This window comes from Pleurodeles waltl, chromosome 4_2 (assembly GCF_031143425.1).
Source record: "Pleurodeles waltl isolate 20211129_DDA chromosome 4_2, aPleWal1.hap1.20221129, whole genome shotgun sequence".
Taxonomy (NCBI): Eukaryota; Metazoa; Chordata; class Amphibia; order Caudata; family Salamandridae; genus Pleurodeles; species Pleurodeles waltl.
Window position 1 is genome coordinate 5546962 of NC_090443.1, and position 25696 is coordinate 5572657.

At 43.5% G+C, this 25696-nt stretch overlaps 1 protein-coding gene across 4 annotated transcripts in view; it reads left to right on the forward strand.

The window, feature by feature from the left end:
• The window catches only part of PCP2 (Purkinje cell protein 2), a 95331-nt gene that overhangs the window by 34797 nt on the left and 34838 nt on the right, over positions 1 to 25696 (forward strand). For 3 of the 4 annotated variants that reach the window (XM_069230359.1, XM_069230362.1, XM_069230360.1), the window contains one exon: positions 22869 to 22998. In XM_069230359.1, the coding sequence (XP_069086460.1) occupies positions 22869 to 22998 (130 nt within the window). Of the gene's footprint in view, positions 1 to 904; positions 1202 to 22868; positions 22999 to 25696 lie in introns of those variants that run through there. The other variant, XM_069230361.1, reaches the window with a different exon arrangement.

Here is a 25696-nt window from a genome sequence, read left to right on the forward strand (position 1 = left end):
TTGAGATATGCACACCTCCTCTTTCGACCTGAAGATAACTTGACCACACTCCTGTCTTGGGTGACATGCCCTCAACTCCTCGTGCTGCCTCACCAAAACATGCTCACATCTCCTCTTAATGTTGAAGGATGATGTGCACAACTCTTCTTGGAACCCCAGATAACGTGCACAGCTCCTTTTGTCACACTTTGGGGGTCTCCAGGATTGCATGCATCTGATTTCTACTGCTCAAAATACAATCCACACAAATCCTCCAACACTATTGTAATAACTTTCACAAAAACTCCTTCCTCACCTACATGACAAGTCAGGATTTCTCACACTGCCCAGTACAACATCCACATCCCCTCCATCTAAACCAATATAGTGTACATGACACCACCTCCTGGGCAGGTTTACATGTTCATGACTCCGTCGGATGGCCCTGCCTGACATGTGAGCAGCTTTTCCTGCTGCTCCACTTCAACATGTGCACGAGTCTTCCTGCTGCCCAAGGATGACATGTTCAGATTGCACTAGACCGCTGACTGTCGTGGTTGAGTGGCCGGCTTAGAACAAGGCCCTTGATTCCCTGCTATATTTGTCGGCCATGTTGTTGATATATCAAGCTGTGCGCTCTTCTCCACTAGGGAGAGGGAGGGTGAGCGCTCCTAGCAGCCATTACAAGGTGGAGTAAGGAGAGTTGCTTCCCTTTTTGTCAATTATCCAGGATAATCTTTATGACAGATTAAGGCGATCTGATGCAAATGGAGCAGATTGTTGGCTGCGTTTATTAAAATATGGATTTGCTGTTGTTGCTGATCCTTTGGGTGAAGGGATTGGAGGGGAGTGGTTGGTTGGAGGTGCAGGGAGATGCCAGCGAGGGAGGGGGCTAGCTTTATACAGTGGCACTGTGCCCACTGGTGGGAGGATGAACTCTGTGTCCTATAAATGTCCAGACTCGCTGACACACTAGCCCACCGCACCACTCTAATCAGCATCTCAGGAAGCCTGTCGCAGGGTCGTGCGCAATCATTCACCTTCAGGGGGCGGCCTCGCTGGAGGGGAGTGCCAGGAAGACAGAGGGGTTGCTGTGTATTTGAGGGTTCTGCCTAGAACCCCATAGCTCCTTCTTGCCAACACGGAAATGACCACTATAGAAGTAAAAACCGAGATGGACCAAAATGAGGGATCTGATTCGAGGTCACAATCCCCAGGCATGGTGAGTGACTTATCTACTCATTTACTTACTTAAATACGCTACCCTTGTCTCCTTCATCTGTGTTAGGGCATGTCTCCATCCAAACCTGGTTCTTTTGTAAAAGCTTGTTAATTTATATAAAACCTTGCTCTTAAACAGCTTTTCACAGAGCATGATATAAGTTCCTAAAAATCTTTAGTACCCACAACATTTATAAAGGACTCTGTGCTCAGAGAGCCACCTTTTAAGCGATTTCCGTAATAAAACAATGCTTTTCCCTGCCTGTACTTATTTTTGAGGACGGAAATATACAGACAGTAGGAATTCTTTTGAATGACTCTTCCTTCTTTGAGTCATGACTGTGAGGCCAATATATGTGCAGATTGACAGCATAGGGTGATACAAAATGGCATGATTCCCTTAAATAATCGCAGAGGCACACCTGTGTTTGAACTACAGTGCCAATGTTCTCACTTAAAATGAACTGTTGTGTTATATATGTGTCTGTTTATAGTGAAAAACCAACAGGCATCCAAATGTGAGAGCATTAGTATCATTTAATTAAATAGGTGCCTATTTTAGTTTAAACTTATTTTTCCACAGAAAAACTAAACAAACATGGCTACAAGTCAATAGGATGAGCAAAAACATAACTAGGGATGAATACAGATGGAATGGTTAGAAAATAAGTACCATAATGTCAGGCGCATGAAGCTCGATAGCTCCCTATAGCGCGTAGCAATTCCAGGAGTGTGTAGTCCGGTGATGCTGTAAAATTTGGCCATCGTGTTGTTTCATTGGAGGACGTATACATATTGGTGCCATGAGGGATTACTTGGGCAGACCTTATGATCACATCGCATATTCGGTGCTGCCGTCCTCTTCACTGGTAGCCAGGGGCGTGGTCGAACCTGTAAACTTTCCCCTGTGATTGGGAGAAGCTGACACACTTCGTACTTTGGCCATTTTACTCAGTTTGCCAGATTCTTTCTGTTTTCTTTGAGGTGTAATTTTTCACCATTAAAAATATTTTTGGGAGATGATTCTCCTGTCATTTTTTGTCACTGAAAACTAAGGGTTTCTCTGCTAAGTGTGTGGCTGTCTTTCCCCACATCTCTTTCATGTGGGCAACTTGGAGCTGAAGATTGGAGTTGAGCTGGTCTGCCCTGGAGGCAGCACGGAGCGCAAAGAGAACACGACAGGCTACGTAGAGGTGCACGATGGAGGCATACACGTGACAAAGTTCCGGATGCATAAGAAGTGTGAACGGAAATTGTCTCAAAGTTAATGCCCTCTAGAATGCCCAATAAAGCTATTTTAGAAACAGCAGGGATTTTTTTCCCTTATCTTAGGTTTTTAAAAATCCTAACAAACATTGAACTGTTGCCTAGTGTTTATGTTACCCAGTGCTGCAGGACAGGTAGTGTGGCGTGATATTGTAATAAATACTGCAAGATGGGGTAAGTAGAAAGCACATTCCTATTTACTGTTTGAGGTTTGGCCTTTTTATAACGGTTAGTGACCTCTTTCGACTGTTCTATACATTCCACTGTATGTACAAACTATGAATAATGACAATTGTACATGATATAACATATTTGTAAAAAATGTAGAAATGCTGCATTATGAAGCATTGACACCCAGGCCCACAAACACACACACAATGTATTTTTAGTTAAATGGTCAATAATTAATAATTTGCTTCTATGAGATACGTTCCATATATTTTTGAAGAAAATTGTTAAGCATTCAATGATTCTGTTATGCTGCATGACCATCTGATTATTATCTGAAGTTATTAGAGTGTGGTTGCATAGGATCCATGTTCATTCTAGTTTCAGTATATCCCCTCTTCGCGTGATGTGATCTTGAATGAATGACTGAATGAAAGTCTTGTATAGCGCAACCGATGCTCCCTAATACGCATCCCAGCGCTCTGAGCTTGGGAAGGAGATAGCGAGTGGTTTAAGATTGAAAATATGCGTTTTTAGCTTTTCCTTAAATATGTCCACAGTAGGGGCCTGCTTTAAGAAGACGGTAAGGTATTCCAAGCCTTGGCCACCAGGAGGGAAAAGGAGCCATCTCTCTTCCTAGCTCTGCTGATCTTGGGAATTTGCAGAAGGTCTAAAGAGGCTGAGCGCAGTGTGTGGGGGTGTATTCCTTACAACGCGCATGGAGGCAGGTCGGTCTCGTAGTGCGCAAGGCCCTGAAGGTAAAAAGCAGGGGCTTGTTAAGAATTCTCTTCTCGGCTGAGAGCCAGTGCAAATTCCTCAATGTCTGGCTCAGTGAGTGTCTGCGTGGCAGATTGACAGTGATCCTCGCCGCAGCATTCTGAACCCACTGCGGTCTGTTGATCAATCTTTCTCGAGCTCTTAGGTAAAAAGCTCTGGAGTAATGTGCCAGTTACCCCTTGTATGCTTCCTTTTCCTTCAATAACAATCAGTAATTTAGATTCATTGTAAAGATTATTGAAAGTCGTCCATAGTTCTATTTAAGTGCGTTTGTATCTATTGATATAGTTCATCTAGTGTACCTCTCCTGAGGCAGTCAGTACACCAGATTTGCATAAAAATCTAGTGCAGCACATACTTCTTTTTATCAGATTAATGGTGTTTCTCAGTTCAAACCATAGTGTCTCCCAAAGGGGCTAACTCAACTCTAACAAAAGGCAGGGCACAGGTAAATGTTTTGTTTGGAGGTCCAGATAGGATTAGTTAAGATTTTGGGTTATGTGATCTTGGGGGCAGAATGGCTGGATAAAGGAGTTTGGCGTAGGGAGCGGGTAATATCTGTGTGTTTGAAAGGCTACGGGGAGTGCGCCTAGGGAGTAATCCTGGATAAACCGAACCCAAAGAAACTTGAATTGTTTGAACTTGTGGGTGATTAGCGGTCCATCAAACTCTTAATTTTTGAGGGGTCGAGTTTGAAGTTGTTAACCTCCCTGAATTTTTATTCAGTGATTTTTCAGTGTTATGACCACGATGCAGAGCAAAGATGGATAAAGCAGTACAAGGAAATTAGATAAGTAAACAGTACCAACACCAGAAGGATCAGCCTTCAGTACATGGCAACTCTCTCTGGAGCTTCTTAAAGGTCTTTTCAGCTATTAGCACTCCTCACAGGAAGAGGGATTTAATTCCATAACATAGAGGCAACTGAATGAAAACAGTTGGAGCACAAGGAGGATGGGAAAGTGCCATGGGCCAGAGAAGCAGGCGGTAAAATCAGAGCAGGTGGTGCCAGAGTAGGAACACATTTGAATGAATTGCACAGAAATGCATGGAAAACTGAACTTACACTTAAATGAAACAGCTAACCAGCGAAATTGACACATGTATGGTGCTATATGAGAATGAAGAGGGAGGGAGGGAGGGAGAAGAGCAGATGAGCACATGAATTTTGAATAAATCAGAAGCTTAGGAAGGCCAACTTACAGTGAGGAGCAATAGATAAGGCCTGACAGAAATAATATTTACAGAATTAGCTTCAACGACGGCAAGGGATGAAAGGCTAATGTCTGAGGTTGTTAAACAAATAGAGGTGGTGAGGATTAACCAAAGATGCGATCTAGAAAGGCAAGAGATTGAATTAAACACAATTGCCAGATTATGTGCAATAGTAAAAAGGAAGTAAAGTTGATAATGAAAAAGCTTAGGTGATGGAATACAGAATAATGGAACAGTACTTAAGGAAAAGAGATCGATTCCCAGTACAGACCTCTGAAGAACACAGAACACCATAGCGATCAGTGGAAGAACTAGAATGTACACCCTCTGCCTTCCAAATCCTCTTTTTGAAGTCTGCATGTCAGCAATAAACGTTGGTATATTTTACATGCGCTATAGGCAATACAGATTTGCGGTTGGAATTCGATTACACCACATAAGGAAATTGGTGTGTGTGACTTAGAATTTCATCAATCTCCAAATAGTGAGGAATAACCAATAAACAAGATTTAGCCCAAGAATGATAGTGGTGTGTTCAGTGATACTTGATGGCTGGGTTCAATATGTATTCTTTGTCAGAGTTTGTTGTAGTCTGGTTGCCTTGTATGTGTGTTTGAAGGACAGGTATGATTTGAGGGACAGATATGATAGTCTAGGGATTTGTCTACCACAAGTTACTGAATAGTAGTTATTTATGTCTGATTGTCTAGGCTTCAAGAGGTCTTTTATAGTCATTCTCCAATAGTGGAATCTGCGGTTTAATGGAAAGATGTATCTTATTCAACTCCTTTTTCTGTTCCTGTTATCGATTATGCTGGGCCCTGTCTGGGATCTCTGTCAATGCCAGCAGGGTCCTTGCTCCATGATGGATGCAAATAGTTTCCATGCTTCTTTCAAATCCAATAATGTTTACTGTTTGCCTTCTATGGGAACTTTTGTTGTGGTGGTGAATTAATACACCCTCTTAGCTCCTAGCATAACCAACTCCTGAATCAATTTCTAATGGCTTGCATCTAGGATGAAAGTATGAAATAATCTTGCAATAATATCCGTCTTCTTCTGCCTTGCTGCTACCAGTAGCCTATGTATCTATCTATCTATCTATCTATCTATCTATCTATCTATCTATCTATCTACCTATCTACCTATCTATCGATCAATCGGTAGAGAGATAGATTTTGATTAATTTAAATTGATTTCCTATTGGGTTCCCTTTCTGCTTTGTTTTTTATCAGAGTGTGTTGCAGTAGTGACTGTGTGTGGTGCGTGACTTACTCCAATTTTGGACTAGAGATCATCACACATGCTTTGTCACCTTTAGGGCTGCATAAATAACAATTAGTATGTTGGTCGTGTGTTGACTTGTCTTGTTATCCCCCTTTCGGTTCAGGGACACGAGCTTGTCATTTAGGTGCTTTGAAGGCCCTGAATCTGGTGCGGGAAGACTGAACAGCAGTGGGGATTTAGTGTGAGCTGTGAGGTGTCACTTTTGCGCCGAATGCTGGGCAGTCATTGTGTGGGAAGATGATGAGGGTTATTGGCAGGGACGGCTGGTATTCATGGGCATATGGGTCAGTGCCCTGCCAGGCATGGGAGGAGAAAGGAGAAGGAGATTGGCAGGCGCAGTTCAGCACTGATGCCAGCATCGGAGCATGATACTGAAAATCATGCCTTTTGGGGGAGATGAGTATAAATGCGCATGTGCCGGGATGGGCGATATAATATTCGCCCTTGAGGCCCAAGCTAGGATACTTGCGTCATCAGTGGGGTGAGGTTTTATTTCAACGCCGCAATAATCTTCTGAACTAGGGCGCTGAGTTATGTGGCCCAGGGCGGAGTCAGGGTATCCTTCTTTAGGAAATATTGCGGGTCATGGAGGCTCTGGCTTTGTGGCAACACCCGCTTTACGTTTTTCTTTCAGACAGGCTGGAGGGCCTCGGGTGGAGTCTGGATGGCAGCACCTACGCACAAAGCTAGTTCTGCCATGGTTCACGGGCTCTGCGCCGTTTTTCAAAGATTTGTAAGCTGAGTGTGCTGCGAGGCCCATTCTACCGTGCTCCTTCATCTGACCACGGGTTGGAAAATAAAAGGAGCAGCGATTCTGCCTGGCTATATTTAGAAGCTGCAGCCTTGCTAACTGCAGGATCAGACGCGGTGCTGCGACAGGGCCTCCCTGCTCTTCGTGTTAATATCTCTGCTGCCCGGGCCTGCGCTGTTTTATTGCTTGCTTTCATTTCCCAGATTCCTTCCACTGCCCCAGTCTGAGTGAGGCTCGTCCGTGGGAGAAAGTCCCCTGGGCCACACCACTGCCCACCAACTCGTTCCTCGCCCAGGCTTGCTGAGCAGTGACCCGGCCATTAAAGACGCCTGTAGCTCCGCTCTTAAGCGTCAGGGCACACACGTACATTCAGGTAAGATACACAACAGTAATGTTTCCCCTGCACTGAACAACGGGGGGAGGCCAATGGGTTCCTCCTCTGTACAGGATCTCAGGTTCTATATAGTCTCCAGTTAGCAGAGAGGAAGTGGGTCTAGAGAGGGCCAGATGCAACAGATTGCTGGTAAAGGACCTCAGCATCTACGGAAGAGCAACCAGGAGCAAGGAGGAACGAAACACACACAAATAGAAAAGGGAAAGAAGAAAGGAATATTGAATGGATGATGGGTGGATGAGTGGGTAGATGAATGAGTGGATAACTGGGTGAATGTGGGAAACAGTGAGTGAATGGACTGGTGGATGGACAGGTGAAAGGATGACAGAGTACATGGGTGGATGGGTGCATGTGCAGGTGAAAGAATGTCAGTGTAAAGGGAGGGATGGAGGAGTGAGTGAATGGATAGATAGATTGATGGATGACTGAAAGGACAGCAGTGTAAAATGATGGATAGGTGGCTGGACAGGTGAAAGGATGGCAGAGTAAAAGGAGGGATGGAGGAGTGAGTGAATGGATTGATGGATGGGTGACAAAGGACGGCAGCGTAAAAGGATGGGTAGGTGGCTGGACAGGTGAAATAATGTCAGAGTAAAGAGAGGGATGGAGGAGTGAGTGAATGGATAGATGGATGGATAACTGCAAGGACGGCAGTGTGAAAGGATGGATAGGTGGCTGGACAGGTGAAAGGATGGCAGTGAAAATGGATGAATAGGTGGACGGATAAGTGAAAAGATGGCATAGAGAGATGGATGAGTGGGTGAAAAGATGATTGGATGGATGAGTGAATCAATGGCAGAATGGGTGGCTGGCAGAGTAGGTGCGAGGATCGATGCGTGGCAGAGTGGATAGATGGAGTTGGGGAAAGTTTGAAGAATGTATGAAAGAATAAATGGATGACAAACAGTAATGGTGAAATAGCAATGGAAGGGAGAAAAGATGAATGGATAGATGATTGGATGGAAGATACAGTGGTGCTTTTCTCTGGAGGACTGAATACACTTGATTGAGTTGCTTGGTGCAATCAAAGCTTTATTTCAAAGTGGGGGTATTTTAATTTTCTGGCTACTCCCGTCTGCAGAAGCATTGTGCATTGCCTACATTTAACAGTTAACAATCTTTGTAAAATAACTTAGTGGATTAATACGTCTGCTAAAGAGACCTCTGTTTAACCTTCAGTTTACAGACCTGTCACTTGCTTCAGTGTCTGCTCTCTCACTTCCATGGCCCTTTGCTCCCACTTCTCGTCCCCTCAGTCTCCTTCTTGTCTATTTTGTGCCTTTCTTGTCTCCACTGACTTCTCAACCTACCTTGCCTTTTACCTCCTACCTTAGCCTGCTTTCGTCCTTACATGTTCCTGCTTATCTTCCATGACTCATCGCTCACATCTTGTCTTCTGACTCCCCTCCTTGTCCCGTCACTCTATTTCTTGTCACTGTCTTATCACCTCTCTACCTTGCTTGTTTTTTCTCCTCCCATTCTTTGTTTGCACTCTTCCTTCCTTTCACTTTTCCTGACTATTCTCCCATTCACAGTACTTCCATGCATTCCATGTCTCTGCTTTCCTCATTTCTCCTAATCTTTGTAGCAGGGCTCCCATATAAGTCTTTGCACTCTGTTCCTCTTTTCCTCTCTTCAGTCCTCTTCTCCTCTTTCCCATTCTTGACTACCCTCCACCTTTGTTTTCTCTCTCGCTCCTTTACCTGTATTGGTAGATGTCACATTAAAAAAACACACAAAAACAGGCCTTTAGGTATTTTGGCTAGCAAACTTGTTTGTTTCTAATAAGGTTTCTTGAAATGTATGCTTTACAATGTACTACTTTACCCCATTTGTTTAAAAATGTTCTTGCAGGGAGAATCTCTCCAGACGTAGGATGTCCAGATGGCTCCATGTAACTGGGACTTCACTTTTCCATTCCTGGCCTGTGCCTTGGTGCAGCTTTGTTATCAGACATGTTGGTCCAACTCACTCAGTTACAATGAATTGAGACTACAACTCCCAGAATGTAATGATATGTAAAAACAAAGTCCTGGAATGGAGAAGTGGTGACCCGGTGACATGGAGTCATCCGGTCTCCCTACCTGCACATCTTTTTCATTTCAGGTTTGTTTGCTTCAGCATTCAACTCAGATCTCAACTTTCCACCCTACCACTATCAAGATCCACCAGCCATCAGTGGTTATTGGCAGTATGGTGGCTTTTTACTGAATGCTCTCTCTGTGTGCCAGCACACCTGGCTATCTGAGCAGGAATCCTCTGGTTTACCAGAGCTGTAAATGAAATAGTCAAGATGCATGCAGGGGCAGACACTCAGTTCTATTTAATAGCCAGATGGGAGACACAAACGGATGCTGCTGCGTGCGTTGTAGCACTTTCTCTCCATCTTAATCTTTCTTAATCTATCAACACACTAGTCTCAATACTATTATCTTTTGTAGCTGAGACAGCCTATGAACTGCTGCTTTCGCCTCGTTTGCTGGGCTGTGAATTGGTTCCTTTACTTTTTATCAACCTCTGTGCTGATTGTCTGGCAGATAAATTGGAGAGAGTTTGCACTAATCCTCGTAAAATTGGTTCATGTTCTATCACTTCAGTACAATATTTTGATGATGCTCTCCTTACAAGACAGGACACCTGTTGAACTTCAGCCTCTTCTTACCCGTTACATAAAATATATGGACAACGGGGCACTCCAAGCTGATGTTGCTAAATCTAAGGTGATCTGTCTTGTGCCTTTAAAAGGAAATATTGGCTCTGGAAATCCTAAATGCCACCAAGAGGACCCTGTAGGTACTGTCAAATGGACCAATTGTATGTGCTTCATTTCATCTTGAATGGTGATCTAGTCAGGTAAAGTCAGAAGTGTATGATCTACAATCTGTAGGAATTACCCAATATTGAGGTGGCATACATTGTTAGCCACATTTACCCACCCGTAGAGTGACTAAAACAGAATCTTATGCCACCTTTTGTAGGCACTGAACAATCTAATCAGTCTGTTGCTCCTAGAAACTGAAATCAGATACTGTGTTTTTTTATCCTAGCACAAAAATCCGAAGGTTTTAACTGGAAGAAGTTGCTTGGGAAAACAGACCAGAACAAGGGAAATTATGGTTTACTACTCTGTGGAAGACTGTTTTTACAACTTGTCTTTCATTAAATACCTGCAAAGAAGTGGAGTAACGAGGTAAAACGCCCTCGGAGAAAACGGCACTGTGCAGTAACTGCATTTGCCCTTGCATTTATGCCTAATATAATTCTAAGCAGCTAAGAATGAGGGCCTTACGGCCCTTAAATCTGTGAATGGCAGTCTGACAAAATGTAGTATATTTGATAATATAACAGTAGAAATTAGGCGTCACTCTTTCTTTTGCCTCTTATATAAATGCCACCAAAGAGCTATCAGATGGCAACATTGAGGAGCAAATGGTTTGTTCAGTGTAGGCCTACCAGCTCTTGCCTAATGATATTACCATTTATTTTGCAGCTCTTTATATAGAACTCTATACAAGAAAATAAGGACACATCTTTTTTGTGTGATTTTGAGGACTTTATATTCTGATCGTGTACACAGTCCTCATACACTCCATTTTTATATAATGCTGCTCACACCTGTCTATGAACGTCATCAATTGCTGAATTTAGAGCACTAAAACTGAACGGCCCTCCACTCTTTACTCATACCCTTTCCACTTCCATGAAACGAAAAAGAAACTCGAGCACAACCAATCACACAAGCTTCCCATAACCCATACTACATTACAATAGACCTCAACTCTGTTTTATACATAATCACCAAAATAAAATCCTACACCAACAGTCGTTTCGTTTTACAAACACACTCTGATTCACTCCCGCTCCAATACCAACCTCATGAAATCTCTAATTAAACCTACTTAATCAGAATATTGAAGTCAAGACGTGCCTCAATCCCAGTACCATCACCCCAGCTGCACATCCTACCTCCTCACTTTCCCATAAACACAAAGAACAACATGTAGCCAATAATAACAACATATCTACAAAGAGCTCTCAATGGATAAGGCCAGTGACAACCCAGATACTTACCCATCCTTCCACAAAAGAAAACTACTGCACCTAAATTGATTACAAATACCAGTTAAATGAACAAACATAAATATACGACCTTTGATCTACTGATGGACACAGAACTCACTCTGATAGTCACAGCTAAACCATGTTAACATAATCCACCACTAGAAACTGGAGGAAATACTTCAAACAGTTTCTTCAGAGCACACGACTAACACATTAACCAACAATATACAACAAAAACTAATAACCACCTGGTTAACCACTAACTTTGCTTTATGGAGTAGGGTGCTACCCGCAGTAGTTCTGCCAACTGATTGTGTAGTTGCTAAATCTGTGCTGCAGTTGAAACCATAGTGGTAATCATTAGTAACCACTGTTGATGGAAATATTACTATGCCATCTTATCTTCTGGATTTGTGCAACAACTGATGCATCCCAAAGGCGAGTTCCATGAGGTGAAAGTGGGTTGGCCTCTGTGGTATTTCAGATGAATTAAGGAAATCCCAGGCAGCGTCATTGCCTCTGACAAAGGCTGCTACCAGCATCTGTGTATTCTCAGCTCCACTATGATTTTGCCATTCAAATCATCCGGGGTGTGTTGGTGATGCGTGTATGGTGAACAGTAACTGGATCCTGTGCCATTATTTCTAGTATAGATGGTATATGGCCCCTTTTTTGGGTGAAGCAAGGTAAATTATGCAGGTCTTGAGTGTATCCTCAGCTGGAAAAGCGATCACCTGAAACAAAAGTGGGTTAATTTCTATCTGGTGCTTAAGGCAAGCTACACTAGTTTCTCTGAATTATGTAATTGAGCAAATTACAAAATAATTTACAATCCGTAGCCAGTGCTTAATTTGAGCCGATGGTTTTCGGTGCTGAGCACCAGCACTTATAATTGAGGGCCGGCACTTAGTTTTCTGCAACAGACATTTACTGCGACCAAAAGACACATATGGGAAACTCGGAGAAAGGAAGAAACGAAAAAGCGCCACAAAGGGAGAAAGCTGCAAGAGTGAGCTGAAGGGGCAGAGAGAGGATGTAAATGGATTAAAGAGGCCCGAGATGGCTTTAGGATTTCGCTGCCTCAGTATTATGTGCTCACCCATTTAAATGCAGCAGACACGTTTCAAAGGAGAGCTTTAGGCACCAGCACGTTTATATTTACCAATTAAGCACTGTCCATAACACAGAGTGAGGCCAAATATTATCAATTTGTTCTCATGTGAATGACTACCTCGACAAGCAATTATGTGGATTGGGCAAAAAAAGTGAAAATACTTGTTTTCAAATACTTCAGTTAGACCTTCATATACAATGTAAAACTGTGCTGAAAGTCCTTTTATTGGGCTAGCATTCGTGCAACAATCCAAGTGTGAATACCATGTCACTTCCAAAAGGTGAAAACGCATATTTATGGACAATACATGATTATTATTATTTTGTTTTAAATGTACTGCAAGGAAAGCGTATTAATCTGGAATAAACAAGAGGTAATCAGCAACCATCATATGCACTGAATCATCACACATTCATTTGAGAAGGATTCAGAAGCTCATTTCTTTCCCAGTTAGGCAACAATACAGACAAAGAGAACAGGCTGAAACATTGTCCACAGTACTTTTATCAAACCACAGATGAAGAACAAGAAAATGAACACAGGAACCTTGTATTTGGCTGAACCAATTAAGACGTTTACAGCACTATCACAATGTGCCACCATGCTTTTGCTAAAACTCTGCATCTCTTTCTATCAACTTGTGCTACGCATGCACTAGGACATTTTGCTGTAGTTTTCTAATGCACAATCTCAAACATCATGCATGATAATTTGTGCAATTTATCAATGTTACGTTTTGTTTTGTTCTACCGTTTACTGTATCCTTGCACTGTGAAGACAGAGTGGCAGAGTCAGGTTCTCTCTTTCTTCAGTTGAAGCCCAGCACATCTATGCACTAGCTCTTCTCTAGCCATTCTTCCACTAAGCAAGCATGTATTAAGAATGTACTTGCCTGTTTTTCAGCTAAACATTTTAGCATGCTAAACTGTGATTCGATACCAGTACAATAACCACTTTCCTAGCCCACTGCATGACACTGTAAACCTGTGCCACTCTGCTCTTGCCTGTTTTCTACCTGGCCCTGTGTGTTTATGCAGAGTGAGCTAAAAAATTATGCATGCCCAATGAGAGTTCTTCCATTTCTTCAACTAAGAGAACTGATCACTAGAATCTGATGTCAAAGGGCATCTAAATTGCACCCCTCTTTGTGGGGGTTACTACTGCCCCTCTACCTAGGCTGTGTTTGGATTGACCGAGGTGGTAGATTGATTCTCAACCCGGGGTACAGGACTTTTTACCTGTACTTCGGTAAGGAAATTGCCTACCAGCTCCCTTCTGGTATTCAGGCACTGGGAGCACTTGACTTTCATGATTACTGGGATATGCAGGATAAACCTGGGTATTATTTACCCTGCATATAATATCACGTTGATTTGAGGTTACAGCTTGCTTTGAGCGCAGCCTAAAGCTCTTGATATTTCCCTATATATGCAGCAAGCCATTACCTTGCACTGCCCTGAGCGGATCAGCTATCCGTGCTGACGTAGTGGCCTGATAGAAGCCTTTCACAGGATAGACTGTTCGCCTGATTCTAATGCCTATCTAATGCACCTAATATAACACTACAGCACATGCATGTAGTGTTGTTTCTTTCTCCAATTTTGCATCTTCACATTGCATGCAATCTGAAAAAAGCCTCCTTTGTATTCCTATGAAAACTCATCTTGACCTGGAACTTCCAGTTCTTGTCTTTTCATTTCTTTCAAATGAATGAGCCTCTCCTTACTTCCCATCATCTGCATACCTCCTCTCTCTGAGTAGAGCCTACTTTGTGTCACATGCATGTTAATCTTAATCCTTATTATTGTATTTCTGCAAATGGAACACACCTCATTTCAAAGATCACAAAACTTTGCTTTAATATTCATATCCCTGCAACCTATCAATGCATACTGTCCTGTAGCTCATCTATTACTACTGCCAACCTTTGTATTAATTCACACAACCCCTCCCACTACAGATCACATCAAATTCCTATTAGTTTAATATACCACATAGGGGTATATGCATGGCATGGTTTCCTTAAGAGCACAAGACTAATCCCAATAACCAATAATAACAACTGTGAAAAAAACCCACTAGTCTTGGGTTCCATAGCGGCATGCTGCCCAGCGTAAAGCGCATCAACGCCTTGTGGTAGTAACCAATGTATAAATGCAATTACAGTGCAATACAATATATAGACCTCACACTAATACAGTAACACCTAGCAGTCAATTGCAATTCATACAGGCTGTATAATAGTTTGCTTACATTTCTTGACTCTTTTACATTCACATAAGACAAAACTGCTTTGAGTCATGTCCATCACCCAGTAGTGTACTAGTCCATAGCAATCAGCTACCAAAGGAAAAGACATAGACTAACTGAAGGGATCTGCCACAAGGCACTGGCTAACTGAGAACTTTAACATAGTCCATCGCTGTAGGTCCCAACAAGCTACAGGCTGTGACTACTCACAGTAGCGATCATATGTAATCTTATTAATAAAGGCCATCCTAGTAGATTCCTCCACCACTTCTCAATCAATCCAATGGTCAGTAACATATTGTAATAAAACAGATGACAGGTCCCTACTCAAATTCCATCCTCAAAGTATGTGAATACATACTAATCAAACAATTACCCACCCACTGGCTTTCTTATACGAATTGCTGAATTAAAAAAGGAACTTGCACTGAAACACTCTTCGGAAGAATTAAACAATTGCAGATAGAATGATGCCCTAGCTTCTTTAATAAAGGCTTCAAAGAACGTTTACGAGGACAATTGTAAAAACAACAAAATAAAATAAAATGTAGTAGGGACTGCTCTGATACACTTTCACAGGGGCAAAACAATGCCACGTCCCCTTCTAAATCAAACATTCTATTAAAATAAAGAAGCCGCCGATAGTACCTGATCTGAAACAAAAAAGAAGTGATCTGTCCCAGTGTGAAAGATGGAAATTTAAATAGGAGCTGACACCACGGATGGAGTTCTTAATATGGGACTGCCAGGACCCGGAAGAGCTGAAGGTTAGGCCTAAATAGCTGAAATCACTAATGCTAGCTAGGGACTGGACATTAATTATAAGCCAGTTCAACCTTGACTTACCTGGACAACAAGCCATGATGTGTGATTTGCTATAGTTGCTTGTGAGGTCCTAGCTATTCATAAACAAGACAAAACATTTAACCAGTATCTTCAAAGCATTCGGAGAGATAGCCAGCAGGACCGCGTCGTCAGCATAAAGTAACACAGGCGCATGCTCGCCTGCAATCCTCGGGTTGTCCACCGGTTTGGAAGTCAAATAGGCACACAAATCATTAATACAAAGCATGAACAACAAAGGTGCCGAAGTACATCCCCCCTTTAAAGAAAACCCGGGGAACAGTTCACATTGACCATTTAAGCGCACTCCAGCTGCTAATTCGCAGTGCATCGCATATAACAAATTCACTAGTGGCAAGTCCAGCCCTGAGGCCAGCAATAATTGACTGAAGTCCATGAATGCCAGGTAGATAGGAGAACACCTAGCATAGGTATATTTACTGACAACCAGGCTCAAATTTTGGCACTGCTCAACCGTGCCCCTTCTTGTGCGAAAACGGACTGGAAGGGCGAAAGAATATTGTTAGTTGGCACCTAATCTATCAAACGGTTGTCGACCACTCTTCCAATAATTTTAATTGTGCTGTCGATAAGTGAGATATGTCGATAGTACTTTGGGGATGAGCGGTCACCCTTTTTTAAAATTAGGACTATAGTGGACAGAGTCCAGGAACATGGGATTTTTACATTTAGGGAGCTATTAAAAACATTAGTAATCAGGGGTCCCCATAAATCAGGCATACATTTTAAGATATATCATTGTGACCATGTCGGGGTCAGATGCCTTCCCTCCTCAACGTTGTTGTATTCCTAAAACCACTTCTGATAATGAAATATGCAAGGGAGAGGAGTCCAGCAGCCTGTCACAGAGTGGATGCATCAAGACCTGGTCCTCCTCCAGGTCGCAGATGGCAGAAAATCACAAAACCCAGGAGGAGCCAAGAATGTTGCACTGGAAAAGGGCATTGACTGGGGCGTTTCTCGCTCTAACTTCCTTTACCAAATTCCAAAATTGGTTGCTGTTATTCCTTACTGCTGCAATTTCCAATATCTCTCTGTCTTTTTTATATAATGCATTTTTCCTGAATTTAATGGCAGATTTATATGCTCCACGTGCGTCTCGGACCTCAGTCCCCTGGGAACAGCCGCCAACACCTTTCACAGTCTACGTTTGGCCACGGAGCAATGTTCATCCAACCGCCAGTGGTACCCCTTTACCAGGGCTTGAAGGTTTAAGCAGAGCCTGTTTTATTTGTAGAATTAAGCTACTATAATATGATGCCACAGCTTTATTCCCTGCATCGGATAGGCAGCTAAGAAAAGTTCCCTGACATGTTTTAAAAGCACCTCCATTGTGACATTTGGATTCTTGAGATGGCAAACAAGCCTTAGACCATTAGTCGTATGTTGGGAAATAGAGATTGTATTCATATCACTCTGGGACCTTCTCAGAGGCAACTGGTCTGGGGCACTAGGGGAGTTGTGATTACCCCACTCTGTCTGTAAAACTTGCCCCTTTGAAAACCAACTAAGAAAATATAAGTTCACAAATAAATAATCGGTAGTTGATGAGGAGCGACCCACCCCCTTGAAAGATGATAAAAAGTTTGCATCCTTTCCAATTCAGCTTAGTAAATCCACAAAATCAGCCTCCACTAAATATCTGTTCAGCTCAGCCCCCCTATCATCACAAACGGACCCACTCATCACCATAAAGTCACCTACTTCCCAGTCACACCTCTTCAACTTTGCATTGAATTCATCACATAACAATTAATGAGACTGCTCTAAGTCAACACCGCTAGCTAATCGCATCTTCGACGAAATTGTAAACACATATTTAAAATGTGTGCATGCAACACTTGTAAAGTCATTATTATAGAAATTAATTAAATACATAAGTTAACTTTTCAGTCTAACATATGCCTGTCCAGAATCATACCTTTTAAATAAAATATCTCAGAATCGACAACCCAGTGCAATAACCCGATAAGTGAATTATGACAATAAACAATGCCATAAAGGGACCTGCAGAGCTGTTCATAGGCTCCATCTGATTGGAAACCATGCTCTGTGCACCTCTCTTTCACACTTTTTCATCTATCACACTGCTAAGCGCTGTGTCCCATAATAGGACAACCACAGCTCGGTGGTCAACATGCAGAACATGGAAACACTTCCCACATAGATTCAAAACAAAGACAACACACTTCCAACTACACACCATACAGGGTGCAGTGTGCTGCCCACGTAGACAAGTACTTTAGAACCCCACAGAGGGGTAGTAAGCTCTGTATAAATGTTACACTTCAGTACAATAGTGTACAGAAGTGAACGATCTGTGCCTTTGGATTCTTGCAGAAAGTTGACTGCTGTCCAAGGTGGCTACATCATACCATGAATTAGCAGGTGTTTGATTTTTGCAATTAAATTAACATTGTAATTATGTGCCAACTAAATTTTAAGGTCTTTCTGTACTTTGTAGTTCATGTAGCAGAAGGCACCCCTGTGCGTCTTCACAGTGGTTATGCATCTGCTGTTATACAGCGCTGTGGTGACTCGGAAGACAGTAATATGGAATGTCACCTGTGCTTGTTGCATCTGCTGTGGTGTCCAGGGGGAAGAGGTGCGTCTTGTCACATGGGACTTGTGTGTATTGGTGGTGACTTGTCATACTGCCTTTAAGGCAAATGGTTTCAAGATGCCAATTGTGTCTTTGGTCACCCTCTGTAGCCACCAAAAATGTAGTAGCTTAGCATACCAAGCAACTGGGTTTCCATGGTCATTGTGTGAGGCTTTTTTCCAGTGTGCTACAACAATATCAGGATTTTAATATCACCTGCACAATCCCTCTGTAGGTTAATATTCTACAACTCTGTATTCAGAAAAAAGACTTTGGCCCTCATTGTGACTTTTGCAGTCTCTGAGCGAGACAGCCAAAGCCACTAGCGCCAGAAGACCACCAGTGCTGGCAGTCTTCCGCCTGCCATATAATGGTTAGTGCCGGATTTCTGCCACACTTTGGGCAGCTATCCGGCAGTAGCCATGCTGGCGGGCGGTGGCGTTCTGGCGTTGCTACCACCTTTAGTGCCCCGCCAGTGGGATGCCGCCAGCCGTATTAAGATCATTAAGACGGCCTGGCGGGGCACTGCCGGCGGTGGCAGAGCCCCTTGCCGTTCCCTAGTGGACGACCTCCTCGCGAGACAGGGTAAGTCGGGCGTCCAACAGGGGAGAGGAGTATGAGGGTGGGGGGTATTGTGTGTGAGTGTGTGGTGTCTGTGTGTGTGTATGAATGTGTGTGTGCGTGTGTGAATGCAATTGTGAGTGTTGTGGTGTATGCATGGTTGTCTGCATGTGAGTGAATGCATGTATAAATGCTAAAGTGAGGGCATGTCAGTGTGTAGGCGTGTGAGTATGTATGTTTGGATGTTTGTGTGTATGCATGCCTGAACGCGTGTGAATATGTGGGAGTGAATGTGTGTATGGATGAGTGTGAATGAATGCGTGTATGGATGAGTGTGAGTGGATGCATTTATGGAAGTGTAGGTGAAAGGGTGTATGCGTGGTGCGTGTGGGTGTCTGTGTGCATGTATGCGGGGAGGGGGGCACTGTGTGTAGGAGGGGTGGGGGGGCACTGTGTGAGTAGGGGGGTGCTAAATGAGTGGGGGTGCTATGTTAGTAGGTGGTGCTGTGACTGTAGGGGGAGCGGGAGGGCCAGGTGGCTGCTGGGGGTGTGGGGGAACCGTCTGCCAGTGGCAGGGAAGGAATTCCCTGTCACCAGTAACCCTACCGCCATGGTTTTCGTGGCAGTGCTACAGCTGCTGTAACAATGGCGGTAGGCCGGCTCCTAATAGCGCCATCGGTCCTCTGTGGACCGCTGAGTCAGAGATGAACATTTCCGGCCCGGCGGTTCATACCGCCATGGCGGTGTGAGTCTAGATGTGGCGGGTTGGCAATGGCCTACCCGCCACACTCAAAATGTGGCATCTACATCGCCAGCCTGTTGGCAGTGATACCCCCACATTAACCCAGGCGGTCGGAAGACCGCCAGGGTCATAATGACCACCTTTATTTCCTGGGTCTGAGGTAAGCCGTGATTATATGTAGAAAAACACTGATAATGCCTTTGTTGTGTCTGAATCTCTGAATGTATTCCTAGTTCCTAGTTGGTGTAGACCTGGAGCTTTCTCATTTGCAGACCCCCACTTTTCTTCTTCCTTCTCATCAGGTTTTGCATAAAAGTGTATGGTTGGCACAGTTGCATTTCTATAAGGTTGAGGCCTGTTTTTGCAGGTTCTCTATGTCAACATAGTTCATGATGTCCAACATCATCCATACATTCAGTGTGGAGTTGATGTATCACTCCTGCTTTTGTAGCTGTTGCCGGTGCATGTCCCCAGAGACACCCCACCATGAGATCAAGTGTGAAGGTGTTTCTAACTGTATGGCGTGTTCCCATTTAATAAATGATCTGCATTTTAGCAGTTTATATTTGAAACATATTTTAACTCTTGTTAGAAATGTGATCTTTGGTTGGCAGTCACGTTACCTTCTGTCCAAGCAAGGACCCTCACTCTAGTTAGGGCAACGGAGAAACACACCTGGCTAACTCCCAGTCACCCCCTTTGTAGCTTGGCACGAGCAGAAAGGCTTAACCCAGAAGCAATATGTAAACTATTTGTACCAAACACACAGTAATACAGTGAAGACTGTACAAAATGGACACCACATCAGTTTGGCAATATTTATCTTAATCAAACAAGATCAAAACGACAAAAATCCAACATACACAAGTCAAAATATGATTTTTCAAAAGAATAAGAGCCTTACTCTATAGAAAACAATGAAAACGTTGCTTTTACACAGAGTACCTAGTTTGCATAAAAAATAAAGCTGCATAGGCGAGCATGCATTGGAAAAGTCAGCGATGCATCGATTCCTTACCTGCAAGTGAGGCTGTGCATTGTTTCTTCTCCGGTCAGGTCAGTGATGTGTGGTTTTTCTCTCCCGCAAGACAGCGATGCATTGATTTACGGACAGAGCACCTCGGACCCAAGCAGGTTGACAGTGACTTTGACGCCCACCGATGATGCATAAGAAATCCGGTTGCACGGTGTTAGAAAACTGTGCTGTGTGGGGTTTGCATCATTATCAGCAGCCGCAAGTGGGTGTTGCGGCGTTTCTCCAGCCGTGATGCATTGATTTCCCAGTCGACGTGTTACAGGTGACCCGTCAAAAACCCCTCACGGTGTTCTGTGCATGGATTTCAGTCCTTGTTCTGTCAACTTCATCTTTCAAGGGCCCAGGGACTGGATAAGGCACCACTTGGTAGGGTAGAAGTCTCAGTAGAGAGTCCAGATGCTGGCAGAGGAAGTCTCTGATGGCCCTGAGACGTCAGAACAGGGGGCAAGCCCAGTTCAAGTCCCTGGAGATTCTTCTCAAGCAGGAATGCACAACAAAGTCCAATCTTTGTCCCCTTTCACAGGCAGAAGCAGCAACTGCAGGCTAGCCCAACAAAGCACAGTCACAGGCAGGGAAAGTACTTCCCCTCAGCTCTTCTCCTTGGCAGAGGTGCCTCTTGAATCCAGCTATGATCTAAAAGTCTGGGGTTTGTGTCCACTACTTATACCACTTTCTGCCTTTGAAGTTGCCCAACTTAAAAAAAAAAGCCTCTGTTGTTTACAAGATCCTGCCTTGCCCAGGTCAGGCCCCAGACACACAACAAGGGGTTAGATACTGCATTGTGTGAGGGCAGGCATAGCCCATTCAGGTGTAAGTGACTACTCCTCCGTCCACTGTAGCCCAGATTCCTCATCAGGATATGCCTACTACACCCCAGTTCATTTTGTGTCACTGTCTAGAGGAGATTCACAAACAGCCCAACTGTCAGGCTGACCCAGACAGGGAATCCACAAACAGGCAGAGTCACAGAAGGATTAAGCAAGAAAATGCCTACTTTCTAAAAGTGGCATTTTCAAACTAACAATCTAAAAACCAACTTCACTAACAGATGCATTTTTAAATTGTGATTTGAGAGACCCCAAACTCCATATTTCTATCTGCTCTCAAAGGGAAACTGCACTTTAAGGATATTTAAAGGCAGACCCCATGTTAACCTATGAGAGAGATAGGCCTTGCAACAGTGAAAATCAAATTTAGCAGTATTTCATTGTTAGGACATGTAAAACCGCACAAGAACATGTCCCACCTTTAACATACATTGCATCCTGCCCATGTTGCTACCCAGGACCTACCGTAGGGGTGCCTTACATGTATAAAAAGGGAAAGTTCGGGCCTGGCAAGTGAGTACACTTACCGGGTCGAATTGACAGTGCAAAACTGCATACACAGACACTGCAGTTGCAGGTCTGAGACATGTTTACAGGGCTACTCATGTGGGTGGCACAGTCAGTGCTCCAGGCCCACTAGTAGCATTTGATTTATAGGCCCTAGGCACCTCTAGTGCACTGTACTAGGGACTTACTAGTAAAACAAATATGCCAATCAGGGGAAAGTCAAACACACAAATAATTTCATATAAGGAGCACTTGCACTTCAGCACTGGTCAGCAGTGGTAAAGCACCTAGAGTAACAAAAACAGCAAAAACGGAGTCCAGCACACAGTCAACAACTTGGGAAGCAGAGGCAAAAGGTTAGGAGAACATGCCAAGGATGCCAGGTCTAACACCTCTCTTTTTTAGCTTTACTCAGTATCACCAAGTTTTCTGTTCCAATTTTATTGTTGTGTTGGTTCCTTTATGTTGCTGTGTAAGACGTGTTTTTTATGAGCCTTCAACGTTTGCTGGTGCGTGAGTCTATACTAGGTTACCTATGTTAGGACATTTTGAGTTCTCGATTGACAGCACTTGCTTTTATGGGGTGTTGTGGTCATGCAAACATGATGTGGAACTTGGTCTCCAATTGCTTTTGGCAAATATTGTGAAATAAGTAGCTGCAGACTCTTTGTGCGAAGTGTACTGACTCAATTTTCACAATTTGTTTGCTGAGGTATCTATCTTTTGGGGTGAGCGGTTGAAACAGTTTTGGGGCGTTAAGTAGGCAGCAGCAATGGAATGGAGGGAACGTTTATGCTGATTTATTCTGTAAAAATAGTAGAACGTGCCTATGCTATGGGCGTCTATCTCAATCCTATTAAGATTTAAGTTCACAATTTAATGTGCATTATGGGAATATGAAGAGATGTCAGGGTTGATCTGGCGATACCGGATATACAGGGATAACTCCAGTGGCCTTTAAACCGGAACTGCTGTTGTTGCTGAGAGACCAGCCTACGGTTCACCCGGTATGTAAAACTTGTAATTATGTTGTCTCGCATGCATTTCATACTCACCTTTCGTTCTTTTCCATAACTGCTGTTTATAAAATAGTGTATAATTTGCTTGTATAATGTGATTGGTGAAACTATGGTGGATTGTACAATATACAAGATGACCACCATGGTGCGCCTTGACATTTCCCTTCCCCTCTCTCCATATGTTGTTGCTCACGTGATCGATGGTATTTCTTGTTTCTGCTGACAGGACATTCCCCCGGAGCAGGAGGGCTTCTTTAACCTCCTCAGCCATGTTCAGGGGGCGAGGATCGACGAGCAGCGCTGTAACATCCAGATTGTACACAACAAAGGCGGCAGTACAGGCCTCGAGGAACACTGTAAGTCACGGCTCTCTGGTCGCACTGTGGGGTGGGGGGTGGGGGGCTCCGAGGTGTTCAGTCTTTTGCAGTTTGAGTACCCAGCGAGGATGGGGGTGTCTCCTGACTGTCCCCATTTTACAGGCATCGGCAGACGAGCAACCTCAGCACACACTCACAAACCTGTTTACGGTTGCTACCTGGCTGGTTATTTTCAAAACATTGAAAGTCATGTGTTTCTCTTCTGAAACACACACCTAAAACAGCAGACACACACAGAAATGTGTTTAAAAAGTACCTTAGAGTTGTCTAAATTGTTTCAAAGCGCAATCGGAGGTGTAGTAGTCGTGTTTCAAAAGAATACTGATAATTGCATAATTTAACACTTTAGCACTTTTAAATTGTAGCAGGAAGAGTGGCAATCATAGATCCTTTTGAATTATTTATGATTTTGTCCAGCAGTAACAAAAACAGTCCTCATTGGAAAGGTGGGGTGAATCTTGGATGGTAAGCGGGAAACTCCCATTCCTGGATCCTCTTTTATTTACAGTGCTAAGAAAAGGTACATCCATGAACTGCTGCAAGATTGGTTGCCTGTCAATACAATCTTTTGGCAGACTGATGGGATCAGCAGATAGAGAAAGAGTTATTACCAGTTTCTCAGAAGTGTGTAACAACGCAACAGCTTTCTGTTCAGCACATCTGATTGGCTGCCATCAACCAACTCTAAGCAGGTCTCTGTTGGTGGACCATTCTGATTGGCTCCTGTGAACCCTTATAGAATGGCAGTGTAGATGTGCCTAGCTGGACCGTTTTGTGGTACTGAGTAGTGCAGGCAGCCTGGCAAGTGTTTTTCCCATATATGGGCAGGAAACCAACCCATCTTTGAAGTTCACCTGTAAAGCAGTTCTGGGTGTTTTCTGTAGCCACCATCGATCTACTCTTCAGGCAAATACAAAAAAATAGATTTATTAACATTCACATATAGCAGAAACATTCCAGAAGTACTACTCATGAGATCGTCCTGGAGTAACATCCCCATCCATAAGTCATGGGATAATCCTGGAGTAAAACAGACACATTAACAAGTTATCTGGGCATCTACTAAAATTTTGCCAAGTGACAAGTGTATATATCTATATATATGTATCTATATCTATATCTATCTAGCTATATATATATATATATATATATATATATATATATATATATATATATATGCATGAATATCACCTTTTATTATCCCCTCCTATCATTCTATCCCTATTCAAAACACTACTAAACATACGAGAACTTAAGAGCACAGAATTAACAAATTTACCATAACTAATCCACAAGGAAAAAAGAAAGCACATATTACTAATGTACAAACTATATAACTTCAACACTCATATTGGTTTCCAGAGTAGCATGCTGCTCAACGCAAAGAGCTTCAGTGCCTCGTCAGAGGAAGTAAGCGCTACAGAAATAAAATGTACAATTACAATATACTTGAATTCTTTTTTCCTACCATCCTTTGGTCTTTTTAGAACAGCAAAACGTAAACAAAAGGCCAAACTTTTTTCTAAGAAAGGTGGCAACCTCTTTCCACTGAAGTTTCAATAAATGGCTGCCCATTCTGAGGCATATGGTAAAATATTGTTCAAAAACTGCCTAAGGGAAGTAGTATTGCACAGACATGGATAACCGAGGCAGTTTTTGTGCATCAGTGATAGTTTTCCCAGTAGGAAAGGAAACTAGCAACCAGCAAAACTGCACACTCTTTCACTGGCCAAGACTTTTCCCTTGCATTTTGTCCGGTAATACCTGATGGTTTTCGCAATGGTAAATTATTCTGAACTCAGATTGTGGAACTGGGCACAAACATTTTAACTCAACACCAGATTGTAGAATGTGCTTAAATGACAGCAGGGCTTTAAGTGTGGCAGATTCTCTTTGGTCCCAGACCCAGCAGTAATGGGCTGCCTCAAGGCAGCTGGATGAGTACAGGTTGTGGGGTGGTGTTAATTATGGGGCACGTTGGAGAGCACTGTAGTTGTGACTGAAGGTAGTGCAAGTGTCTCCCGGTATGTGTCAGTGGGTCATAAAGTAGTTTAAACTACATGCTCATCTAGTCATTGGCCTCTCTGCAGAGCACACAGAGCAATTGCCACATATTTGCCAGTTGTAATTGCCATTTTATATCGAAGTGTTCGAAAGAGGTTGACACGACTGCTCAACTATTGACAGCGCCAAAGGAAAGGTTGACAGGTGCAGAGAAGAGGAGGAAGAGAGAGAGCGAGAGAGATTTTCTGTGTGTGTGTGTGGTTGTGAGAGAGATTGAGAAAGGGGCAGTCACGGCTCGGGGGCGCCGAAGGGGCAGGGTGGCGCGTGGAGGGGAGAGAATAAACATCAAATTCTTAAAAAAAAAAAAAAAAAAACACTTACCTGAACACCACCCGCTGCTCTGCTCCTCCGTCTCGTCTGCTTCGTTGCTGGCTCTAGGCACAGGCTCCCAGCCTGCCCTGCAGCCAATCCTGATGCTGCTCAGAGCAGCGTCAGGATTGGCTGAGAGCACCCAGCCAGGGCGCTCCCAGGCAGACTGGGAGCCTGTGCATGCCCTCTCCAGGTTGGCAGCTGTGTTACCGGGCTGGAGAGAGCCTACTGCGCACGTATGTTTGGCCGGCCCGAGACAGCTGGCCAAACATACATGCACAGTGGTCACTGCTTGTCATCCCCA